At 36.2% G+C, this 12,060-nt stretch overlaps 1 protein-coding gene across 3 annotated transcripts in view; it reads left to right on the top strand.

Moving 5' to 3' along the window:
- KANSL1L (KAT8 regulatory NSL complex subunit 1 like) overlaps window positions 1-12,060 on the top strand; it is a 144,775-nt gene that overhangs the window by 47,166 nt on the left and 85,549 nt on the right. For all 3 annotated transcript variants that reach the window (XM_023731224.1, XM_023731222.1, XM_023731223.1), the window contains exon 3: window positions 2,543-2,684. In XM_023731224.1, the coding sequence (XP_023586992.1) occupies window positions 2,543-2,684 (142 nt within the window). The remainder of the gene's footprint in view (window positions 1-2,542; window positions 2,685-12,060) is intronic.

Below are 12,060 nucleotides of genomic sequence, written 5' to 3'. Positions count from 1 at the left end.
TGAAGAGTTGGCCTCGGAAATTGTTTTAGTTCTGGGGTGATGGAGAGACCAGGGGCCATGCTTTCCAGGGTGCCTCCAGTCTTAGACCATTAAGTCTGGTCCTATCAACTTTAAAATGAACCTTGTATCCATCTTCTTATTTCTGTCTTTTCTTTATCCCCCTCTTCCCTAGTTCAAGCCGTTACCATCTTTGTTCAGTGAATTAGTCAGATTAGGCTGTATGTAGAGTAATGAATAACCTCCAAATATCAGCAAAGGTTTACTGTGCTCGTATATATTCTGATGTGTTTTGGGCTGTGCACCATCTGGTAGCTATACTATCTGGACTAGTGGCTTTGAAGATCATCACATGGAATAGAAATGACAATGTTACTTTTGTTGATAGCCTGTTGGTAAAAACTAGTCCTGTGCTCCAACCTCTGTGCAAAGAAGGCTGAGAAATGTGGGGCATCACATGAAATATTTGGAGATCACTATTATCAGATTATTACAGTTGCATCCTAATTGGTTTCCTTATTTCTTCTTGTGCCCCACTACAATACTTTCTCCACCTAGTAGCCAGAGTGATTGGAAAATAATTTTGTTCCTACTTAGGAAGTAGCTTCCACTTCTAAAACAATCCAAGCACTTTACCCTCACCGTGCAGCATACTGCATGATATGACCCTTGCTTTCCTCTCTGATTGCTTGATTGGGATTTAGTATTACTAAATATTGTCTTTGAATAGTGTATTTTGATTAGGCATTCGCTTTATTTTGTCAATAGTTACAAAAACATTATTTAAAAGAATGTCATTCACAAACTCACAGTAATGACTATAAACTGAATAAATAATAAGAAGAAAAATTCTAATTTATATGAGGGTCTCCTTAATCATATTGTGTACCATTATAATCTTTTAACAAAACAGCTTTTGGGAGCACAGATAAAATATAAAATCTTGTTGTAATGAATAAATTCTACAGCAAAGTTCTAATAATTGTTTTTAGACAATAAGTGATTTCACAGAACACAGGTTTTCTCTGGCTGACTATATGAAAGTCATTCCATCACATTATGGCATTTGTGAGACAAGTTTTTTTTTTTAAGAAAGTTTTTTTGTTTTGCCATTAAGTAGTTATTGCTCTTCAGTTATACCTTCCATTTCTGTTATGTTTTTCTTTACTTGGCCATGTGTATCTTATAGTTAATTATTCCAAACACATACACAAACTGTAATGCCAATTAATTTTTTCTAGTTGGCATGATTGGAATATTTTCATAAAGTAATTTATTTGTAATTTCGCAAACTGTGGATTAGAGCAATGCCATTGCCATAAGATACAGGAGCTAGGAGGAACTAGGGTTCAACTGTTATTTTCAAATATGCATGAAAGAAAGGCTTTTTATAAGTTATTTGTCATCTATACACTGTGAGCCCTGGAAATTGGGTTTCTAACAAGCTGTTTATCTTAAACATCTCAAGACGTCTATATTTGATATACTTACTTGAAATGTAGTGTAGCAGTGTTTTATCTAGTGCTGCTATAACAGAAGTACCACAAATGGATGGCTTTAACAAACAGAAGCTTATTCTGTCACAGTCTAGGAGGCTAGAAGTCCGAATTCAGGGTGCTGGCTTCAGGAGAAGGCTTTCTCTCTCTCTCTTAGCTCTAGGAGAAGGTCCTTGTCATCCTTCTTCTCTTGGGTGGGTCTAGGAGCTTCTGAGTGCAGGGACCTGGGGTCCAAAGGACATGCTCCCCTCCTGGTTCTTCATTCTTGGTGGTAGGAGATCCCTTCTTCTCTGCTTCTCTCTTTTATATCTCAAAAGACATTAACTCAAGATACAACCTAATCTTGTAGATTGAGTCCTGCCTCATTAACATCATAAAGGAAGGATATACAACACATGGGAAAATCACATCAGATGACAAAATGGTGGACAATCACACTATACTGAGAATCATGGTCTAGCCAAGTTGACACACATTTTTTGGGGGACACAATTCAACTCATTAACATAGAGCATTCATACTTTTGATAATTTTTGACAGTTTCTTTAAATTGATTTTAAGTAATTAGTTAGTAGTAATGCCTGTTTTAGCAAATGAAAACTATTTGGAGTCAAGTTGTGTACACTACAGTTTGTTACATGGATTTAGATCCAGCATAGCTCAAATCACTTGTCCAATACTTGACATCTACTTATATATAAAAGCCTCATGTAACAGTTTTTACAGGGTGCTAGTGTTGTCATTCCTATTTCCTTTCCATTGCTGTCCCACCTCCCATTCAGCCCTTCAGCAGCATTAATAAAGTATTAAGTAGCAAAGGAGATTATCCTACTACTGAATACTTAATAGTGAATAAAACAGGTGTTTGTGGGGTGGAAAATTTTTTTTTTGATAAGACGTTGATATGACATTCTCCCCCTTAATGTAATTAAATGTTTTGTCAAGGAAATTGGAATTGTATGACAGTAGTCAAGGAAGTTATTAAAACAGTCTCTGTGAAAATTTGATTACCATTATGCTTTGACTAACAGTGTTTGTCTTGTTCACAGTAACTGTAGTACTGAATGGAAGTGGCTTGTAGACAGAGCAAGAGTTGGCAGCCGATGGACATGGCTTCAAGCCCAGATTTCAGAGCTAGAATACAAAATCCAACAACTAACGGATGTTCACAGGCAGATTCGTGCCTCTAAGGTATTGTCTGTGTTCTTTTTTTTTTTTTTTTTAAAATTATTACTGTTTTTGTTTCTCCTCATTTCTTGATACAAAATAATTATTAGAAGACTTTATAAAAGGTAGCTGGTGTATGTTAAGATTTTTGATATTTCCTAAAATTTGAAGCTATTTTTATAGTACCTTTGTATTAACCAAATTCATTTTATCATACTTTTTGAGCGATTCAGAACTTCTTTGTTGGACTGTAGCTAATAAAAATGATATACATATTTTAAACTTTTAGTTTACTGACATTTATTTTAAGATATGGGAGAAATTCTGAGTGTGTCTCTTTGGTATCTCCTTAGAGCTTCTTGTGTGTTTTTTTTTTTTTGCTTTAAGAAAAATTCCAAACATATAAAAAATTATAGAAAGCAATATAACAAACACCTGTGTGTACTGTTATTGTTAGGTGTCATCGAGTTGGTTCTGACTCATAGCAACCCTACGTACAACAGAATGAACCACTGCCCAGTTCTGTGCCATCCTCACAGTGCTTGGTATGTTTGAACATATTGTTGCAGCCACTGTGTCAGTCCATCTCATTGAGGGTCTTTCTCTTTTTTGCTGACTCTCTGCTTTATCAAGCATGAAGTCCTTCTCCAGGGGCTGGTCTTCTTTATTCATTGTCCAGCTTTCGCATCCCTTGGAGGCAATTAAAGAAGAATAAAGAAGACCGAAGAAGAATTGATGCCTTTGAATTATGGTGTTGGTGAAGAATACTGAATATACCATAGACTGCCAGAAGAAAAGACAAATCTGTCTTGGAAGAAGTACAGCCAGAATGCTCCTTAGAAGCAAGGATGGCAAAACTCATCTCACATACTTTTGACATGTTATCAGGAGGGACCAGTCCCTGTAGAAGGACATCATGCTTGGTACAGTGGAGAGTCAGTGAAAAAGAGGAAGACCCTCAATGAGATGGACTGACACAGTGGCTGCAACAATGGGCTCAAGCATAACAGAAATTGTGAGGATGGTGCAGGACCGGGCAGTGCATCGTTCTGTTGTACAGAGTCGCTATGAGTTGAAACCGACTCGACGGCACTTTACAACAACAACAACAACAACGAGGCAATTGAAAATACCATGGCTTGGGTCAGGCACACTTTAGCCCTCAAAGTGGTATCTTTGCTTTTTAACACTGTAAAGAGGTCTGCTGCAGCAGATTTGCCCAATGTAATACATCCTTTCATTTCTTAACTGCTGCTTCCATGGGCATTGATTTTGGATCCAAGTGAGATGAAATCCTTGCCAATGTCTGTCTTTTCTCCGTTTATCATGATTGCTTGTTGGTCCAGTTGTGAGTATTTTTGTTTTCTTTACATGGAGGTGTAATCCATACTGAAGGCTGTAGTCTTTGATCTTCATCAGTAAGTGCTTCAAGTCCTCTTCACTTTCAGCAAGCAAAGTTGTGTTATCTACATATTGCAGGTTGTTAATGACTCTTCCTCCAGTGTACTCATCCTGAAATTTCATCCTGAAATTTATCAAATGTTAAATTTGTACCGGTTTGGGTTTAGTTTTTAGAGCAATAAAGCATTACCTGTATAGTTAAAGTACCTGTGAACTCCTTCCTGATCCCTTTCTCCTCCTCCATGCCCCTGGAATGACTATTCTGATTCAAAATTTTTTATATTTGTTTTTCTCATATACGTTTTTATATTTTTACCACATAGGTGTATATCTGTGTGTAAAATAACATTTTCCTTTACATTTAAAGTTTATATAAATGGTATTTGTTTAAATTCTTCTGTAGCTTGCTTGTTTTTGCTTGTCATATTATTTAGTTTTATACTACCTGTAAGTTATTCCAGTGTATGAATGGAATGGATATTATATGAATACAATGATATATTTATCTGTTCTATTTTCTATCAATAGTCATGTATGTTGTTTCAATTTTTATGCTAGTGAAAAGAATATTTCAGTGACCTTGTATCTCCTTTTACACCTTTGGAGAGCTTCTCTTGGGTATATACCTGAAAGTAGAATTGCCAGATCTTAGGCATGACTGTCTTCAGCTTTTCAGTATTCTCTGATGTGACTGAATATCGACACTTCCTTTGGCAGTGTGTGAAAGCTTCTATTTCTCCACATCTGTGATAACATTTTATATTTCATTACTGCTTAATTTGTTCAGTTTAATGAGTATGAAATGTTATGTTACTACTGTTCTTAATTCACTTGTTCCTGCATATAGTGAGAATGGGCCTTAGTGTTATTGACACTCAGATATTTTTATTTTTTGTCTAACAATTAACATATTTTGTACTCCTTCATTGGGCTATTCTGTGTGTGTGCGTATGTGTGTGTAGGAATTCTTTTAAATTTTGAGTTTGTAATATCACTTTTGTCACATGTTCAGTTTCAATATATGTGTGGGTCTTTTACTGCACTTCTTATATTTATATATCCATCCCGATTACACAACTTTATGATAAGTCTTACTTTTTAATAGAAAAGTTCCCCTATATTTCAGAATTTTTTCAAACATTTTGTCTTTCTTACTAGCCTTTTCATCCTGGAGTAAACTTTGGCTTTATTGATATTTTTTGTCTCTCAGTTTTCTATGGTTTTTTTTGTTTTTTTAAATTTTTTTGCTCATTTACATTAGGTTTGCTGTGTTATTACTGTTGTTGATGGTGATGTTTTAGCTTCTTGGCTTGATCTTACAACTCATTCCCAGTTTTCATTCAGGTATCACCTAGAGTGTATACCACATATTTCTTTCATTATTGTTCACTTCTAAATATGTTGTTATTTTCAGTGTTGTTGCCTTTTTAATTCTAGGGTTATTGAATTGTACATTTTAATGTTTCCAAACTCATGAAACTTTTTTTAATTGTAATTTATTATTTACTGGTTTTTTTTTTTTTTTTTTTTCTAAAAACGAGCCAACATAAGTAATGTGCCCACACATATAACGTGCTTAGTGTGCCTAGGAGAATAATGTGTGAGGGGTTTGCTTGGTTGGCAAAAAACACGTATAACACGCACATTATTTGGGAAAAGTACGGTAAGCATATTGTAGTCTGTGAACTGATTGGCCCGTATGGATTCCATTCTTTGTGACCTACTGCTAATCAAATTTTATAAATGCTCAATATATAACAGAAATATATATATTCCTTATTTGTTGATTACAGAATTCTCTAAATATTTATTAGCTTAAACTTGTTTATTTATTGTATGTATCTACTGTATCTTTACATATCGTAATCTGTCAATTTTTTTTATTGTAAAAATATATATAACAAAACTTTTATTGCCAATTCCATAATCTTTACATGTATAATTCAGTGACATTGATTATGTTCCTCATGTTGTAGATCCATCACCACTATCCTTTTCCAAATTATTCCACCACCACTGACAGAAATTCAGCACTCCATAAGCAATGACTACTTTTTTCCCCTTTTCCTACCACTTCTGGTAACCACTTTGGTGTCTATACATTTGCCTATAAGTGGGATCATAAAATATTTGTCCTTCTGTGACTGACTTAATTCACTCAGCATAATGTTTTCAAGGTTCATCCATGTTGCAGCATGATCAGGGCTTCCTTTCTGTTTATGGCTGAGTAATATTCCATTGTGTGTGAATACATATATACACACATACATATTAATGTATATATACATACACACCACATTTTGTTTATCCATTTATCTGTTGATGGACATTTAGGTTGTTCCCACCTTTTGGCTACTGTGAAATGAACATTGGTATAATCTGTCAATTTTTGATATAAGTTTGTTAAAGTTTCTCCTATCGTGGATTTTTCAGTTTCTCCTATTAATTCTGTTCGTTTTTGTTTCTTACATTTAGAAGTAATGCTGTTTGGTAGACATGTGTCTTAGGTGTCTAGTGCTGCTCCAACAGAAATACAACTAGTGGATGGCTTTACAAAGAGAAGTTTATTCTCTCACAGTCAGTAGGCTACAAGTCCAAATTCAGGGCATCAGCTCCAGGAGAAGGCTTTCTCTCTCTGTCGGCTCTGGAGGAAGGTCCTGGTGTTGCATTAGTCTTTCCTTGGTCTGGGAGCATCTCAGCGCAGGAACCTCAGGTCCAAAGGACGCTCTGTACTCCTGGCACTGCTCTTTTGATGGTATGAGGTTCCCATGTGTCTCTGCTTGCTTCTCTCTTTTATATCTCAGAAGAGATTGGCTTAAGACACTATCTAATCTTGTAGACGTCATCATTATAACCTCATCATAGTGATAGAGTTTACAGCACGTAAGGAGATCACATATAACCTCATCATAGTGATAGACTTTACAACACATAAGGAAATCACGTCATGACCTAGCCAAGTTGACAGATATTTTTGGGGGACACAATTCAGTCCATGACAACATGTATTGTTATTTCTTTGTGAATTGTTCCTTTTATGATTACGTAGTACGCTTTTATCCTTTTAAAATATTTTTCTTTTAAATTAAATTCTACTCTTATGCTATTAATACATCTTACCAACTTTCTCTGCTGGTTAGTATTTGACTACTGTATCTTTTGGCTGGCCCTTTATTTTTAGTCTTTCTGCTTGGTTTTATTTTAGGTATTTCTTTTATAAGCTAACATATAACTAGATTTTAAAAAAACTACTCTAATAAGTTTCTATTTTTCACATTTGCCGTTATTTCTCATCTCTGTATTTGCTTCTTATTTTTCACCTCTCTTTTGTGTATTTGGTGGCATTTGCTTCATTCCTTTCTCCTTCTGCTAGTTTGGAAGCTATACATTACATTTTTGTTCTTCCAGTCGTTACTCCTAATTTTTAACATACTTAACTACAAATTATTCTAATAATGAGTAAAGTTACTCAATGTTTTTATACTTTTTTTTTTACTTAAAGCATGAATCTCACTACCATTTAACTATTCATTGAATATATCTACTCCAATCTAGTTATTTTTTTTTACAGCCAGTAATTAATTACATTTGCTACTAGATTTTCTTAATACATGGGTTCACTATTTTTTTGTGTGCTCTACCTGTAAAATTAGATTACAGGTTAAGTGACTGTAACAAAGAAACCACCAAATATAGTGGCTTTAAAAATATACTTTCTCTTGTATATAGCATTTCAGAATTGAGGGGGCAGGTAAAGACTGGTGGGCAACTTGGTTTTACAGGGTCATTCAGGAACTCAGGTTTCTTCCATCTTGCTGCTTTGTTGTCCCCTAGGATGTATTCCTTGGCTGCACTGTTGAACATGGTCATAATCATGTCCACATTCCAGCCCTTGGGAAGTGATATCAGAAATCTGGGGGTCACTTGTCTTTAAGTTACGGATGCTTGGAAGTTATTCTACTTTGACTCATACTCCATTGGCCCGAATTTAGCCACATGGCTACAAGTATATGCACAGAAGGGGAGGCTGTACAACAACAGCAGCAGCAATAATATGGTTGTTGTTGTTAGGGGCCATCTAGTCGGTTCTGATTCAAAGCGACCCTATGTACAACAGAATGAAACACTGCCTAGTGTTGCACCATCTTCACAGTTGTTGCTGTTTGAGCCCATTGTTGCAGCCACTGTGTCAGTCCATCTCGTTGAGGGTCTTCCTCTTTTTCACTGATTCTCTACTTTACCAGGTATGATGTCTTTCTCCAGGGACTGGTCCCCCCGATTATACGTTCAAAGTATGTGAGACAAAGTCTCTCCATCCTTGCTTCTAAAGAGTATTCTGGCTGTACTTCTTCCAAGACAGATTTGTTCGTTCTTCTGGCGGTCCATGGTGTATTTAGTATTCTTCACCAACACCATAACTTAAAGGCATCAATAAAGTAAACCTAATGAAAATGAAACAAAAAATAATGACATAGAAAACCAAGAGATAAAAGATCACTCGCTAGGAAGTTGTATACATAGCTAAAACTCTGTTAAGGATGGGTCTATTGGTAAAAGGAAGAAGAGGAAAATGGATACTGGGAAGAGTCTGCAGTCCCTGCTACATCCCCTTTTCTCTCGTGGTTTACTTTTCCTCTTGCTGAAGTACATTCTTTAGTAGTTTCTGACATGAGTGAAGGTCTGTGGACATTTAAATTTAAACCCTCCTTTGTGTGTCTCAAAATGTATTTTGCACTCACTCTTAAATGACATTTTGAGTTGATTGAACCATGTAAAATGCTGCTTTGATAGTTATTTTCCCTTAGCACTTTAAAAATCCTATTTTATTGTTTTCTGGAATTTTTTTCTTTTTTAAAATTTATTATTATACTTTAGATGAAGATTTACAGAACAAACTAGCTTCTCATTAAAACAATTAGTATACATATTGTTTTGTGACATTGGTTACCAACGCCACAACGTGTCAGCACTCTCCCTTCTTGACCTTGGGTTCCCTATTACCAGCTTTCCTGTCCCCTCCTGCCTTCTAGTCCTTGCCCCTGGGCTGGTGTGCCCCTTTAGTCTTATTTTGTTTTATGGACCTGTCTAATCTTTGGCTGAGGGGTGAACCTCGGCAGTGGCTTCATTACTGAGCTAAAAGGGTGTCCAGGGGCTGTACTCTCAGGGTTTCTCCAGTCTCTGTCAGGCCAGTAAGTCTGGTCTTTTTTTGTGAGTTAGAATTTTGTTCTACTTTTTTGTCCAGCTCTGTCTGGGACCCTCTGTTGTGATTCCTATCAGAGCAGTTGGTAGTAGTAGCTGGGTGCCATCTAGTTGTACTGGACTCAGTCTGGTGGAGACCGTGGTGGTTGTGGTCCATTGTTTTCTGGAATGTTTCGATACTGATGAGCAGTTGGCTGTCAGTGTAATTATTTTTCCTTTGTTAGTAATCAGTCCTTTCTGTCTGGTTGCTTTTAAGACTTTTGTGTTTATTTGGTGTTCTACAGTTTTTACTAACTGATGTCTAATTGTGGATTTATCTTCTGTTTGGTACTCACTGTACAGTTCAGTGAATTTTGACAAGTTTATAGAGTTGTGTAACCATCACTACAATCACGATATAGACTATTTCTATCAACTTTAAAAAGTTTACACCTGCTCCTTTGCAGTCAGTCTCCTTCCTCTAGGCCCTTGCCCTTGGCAACCACTGATCTGCTTTTATGACTATAGTTTTGCCTTTTCTAGAATTTCTTATAAATCAAATCATAAAGTATGTAATCTTTTATATCTGGGTTCTTTTACCTAGCCTAATGTTTTTTAGGTTCATCTGTGTTGTTGTATATATCAGTAGTTTGTTCCTTTTTATTGCTAAGTAGTATATTCCATTCATGCATATACTATAGTTTGTCCATTCACCAGTTGATGGAAGTTTAGGTGGTTTCCAGTTTTGTTAGTATGAATGAGCTGCTATGTATATTCACATATAAGTCTTTATGTAGACATATGTTTTTATTTTTTCAGAGTGCACATTTATTATGAGGTTTTATAGCTTCGATTCTAGAAAATTCTCTGCTAATGCCATTCATCTCTTGTTTCTCTGCTGTGTTTTTCTTGTTCTCTTTTTCTGAAATTCTCAGTAGGTTGAGAGGCTCAAATTTTTACGTCTCTTAACTGTTCTTTCATAATTTTTATTTCTTTGTCTCTGTACTACAGGAAATTCCTTATTATCTTGTAATTTGCTAATTCTACCATTGACCATGTTCTGTTTAGATTTTATTCTATACACTGGCTTTTACTTTGTGATCATATTTTTTGTTGATAATATTTCTAATTAGTTCTTTTTCAGAGCTACGTGTTTAAAAGCATAAATGAAAGGGAATAGAAGGACTCTAGAAATTCAAGACCTTGCAAAGTTGGGAAAGCTGACTGCTTCCAGCCTCCATATCATAAGATTAAGACAACTTTTGAGTAGTAAAGGCCCAAAGGTCTTAGAAAATATCAGACTTAAAGGTATGATGCTCAGTAAAACCTTTGAGCTGGATAAGATTATTCTGGGTAAAGATTGGATTAAGAGTGTGGATTTTCCATCAAAACCCAGCAGCTGCTTAAAGATCCCAAGAAAGCAGATAAAGAGGGAAAGGGAAAAGGAGGAGTAGATATAGGGTTTAGAAGGAAAAAAAAAAATTATTTTGAGAATGTCTCAAAGAACTGTGGGTGTGAATGTCAGCACATGGAATTACCTGAGAGCAGATAGATGGGAAGACTTTTGAGTTTTTGAGTATGTTGTATTACTAAAGAAACCATGAGCCTGGTCTAAAAGGAACCTTTTACTGTTCAAGAATTAAACCACCCTTAGGACTCTAACTTTCTGTGGGCAAGAAATAGGTTGAGAGCTCTGCAGTCCTCAGAGAAAGCATAAACATCTACTAATATTGCCAAGGTAGGTAATGAAAAAGGAAGAAACTTCCAGAGACTGATTCAGGAGCCATAGAGAACTGTAGATAGAAATCACCCTTTAAGGAGCAAAAATCAGGACTGAAGCAAGGAATATCTGCCACACCTAGGGTTAGACGCTCTCACAGTATCTGTCCAGTGGAATTTCAGAATTAATATAGACCAATTGTTGTTGTTGAGTACCATTGAGTTAATTTTTGACTCATATAGACCCCTTGTGACAGAGTAGAGCTGTTCCATAGGGTGTATATTCTTTACTCTTCCCCTTTGCAAATGGGAGTGTTCATTGTGGTTGTCTTGACCCTGTTCCAACACTGCCTATTAGGTGTGGGAGGGGGTAGATACATTTTTAGATTATAAAGCTCCAGACCAAGGGGAGCCATATCCAGACCCTATGGAGAGACTACATGGCCTAAAGATCCTAAACTTTGAAATGAATGAATTTAATGATTAGATGAGACTTTGGGTTGTCTCCCTTGGAGATATGGGTCAGGTGTATTCTGAAGAAGGGGTAAAATAATATTTATTGACTAGAAGGGCAGGCTGTGGCAAAGAGAGATTGTTGGTGTCGTCAGGTTGGTTCCAACTCATAGCAACCCTGTGTTCAACAGAATGGAACACTGCCTAGTCCTGCGCCACTCTCACGATCGTTGTTATACTTGAGCTCCTTGTTGTAGGCACTGTGTCAGTCCATCTTGTTGAGGGTCTTCCTCTTTTTCACTGACCCTCTACTTTACCAAACATGATGTCCTTCTCCAGGGACTGATCCTCCTGATAACATGTCCAAAGTATGTGAGATGAAGTCTCGCCATCTTTGCTTCTAAGGAGCATTCTGGCTGTACTTCTTCCAAGACAGATTTGTTCATTCTTTTGGCAGTCCCTGGTATATTAAATATTCTTCACCAATACTGTAATTCAAACACGTCAATTGTCCTTTGGTCTTCCTTATTAATTGCCCAGCTTTCACGTGCATATGAGGTGATTGAAAACACCATGGCTTGGGTCAGGCACACCTTAGTCCTTAAAGTAACATCTTTGCTTTTTAACACTTTAAAAAATTCTTTTTTTT

This window comes from Trichechus manatus, unplaced genomic scaffold (genome assembly GCF_000243295.1).
Source record: "Trichechus manatus latirostris isolate Lorelei unplaced genomic scaffold, TriManLat1.0 scaffold00041, whole genome shotgun sequence".
Taxonomy (NCBI): domain Eukaryota; kingdom Metazoa; phylum Chordata; class Mammalia; order Sirenia; family Trichechidae; genus Trichechus; species Trichechus manatus.
The sequence above is the reverse complement of the archived record's forward strand: the minus strand, read 5'-3'. Positions and strand labels throughout refer to the sequence as shown.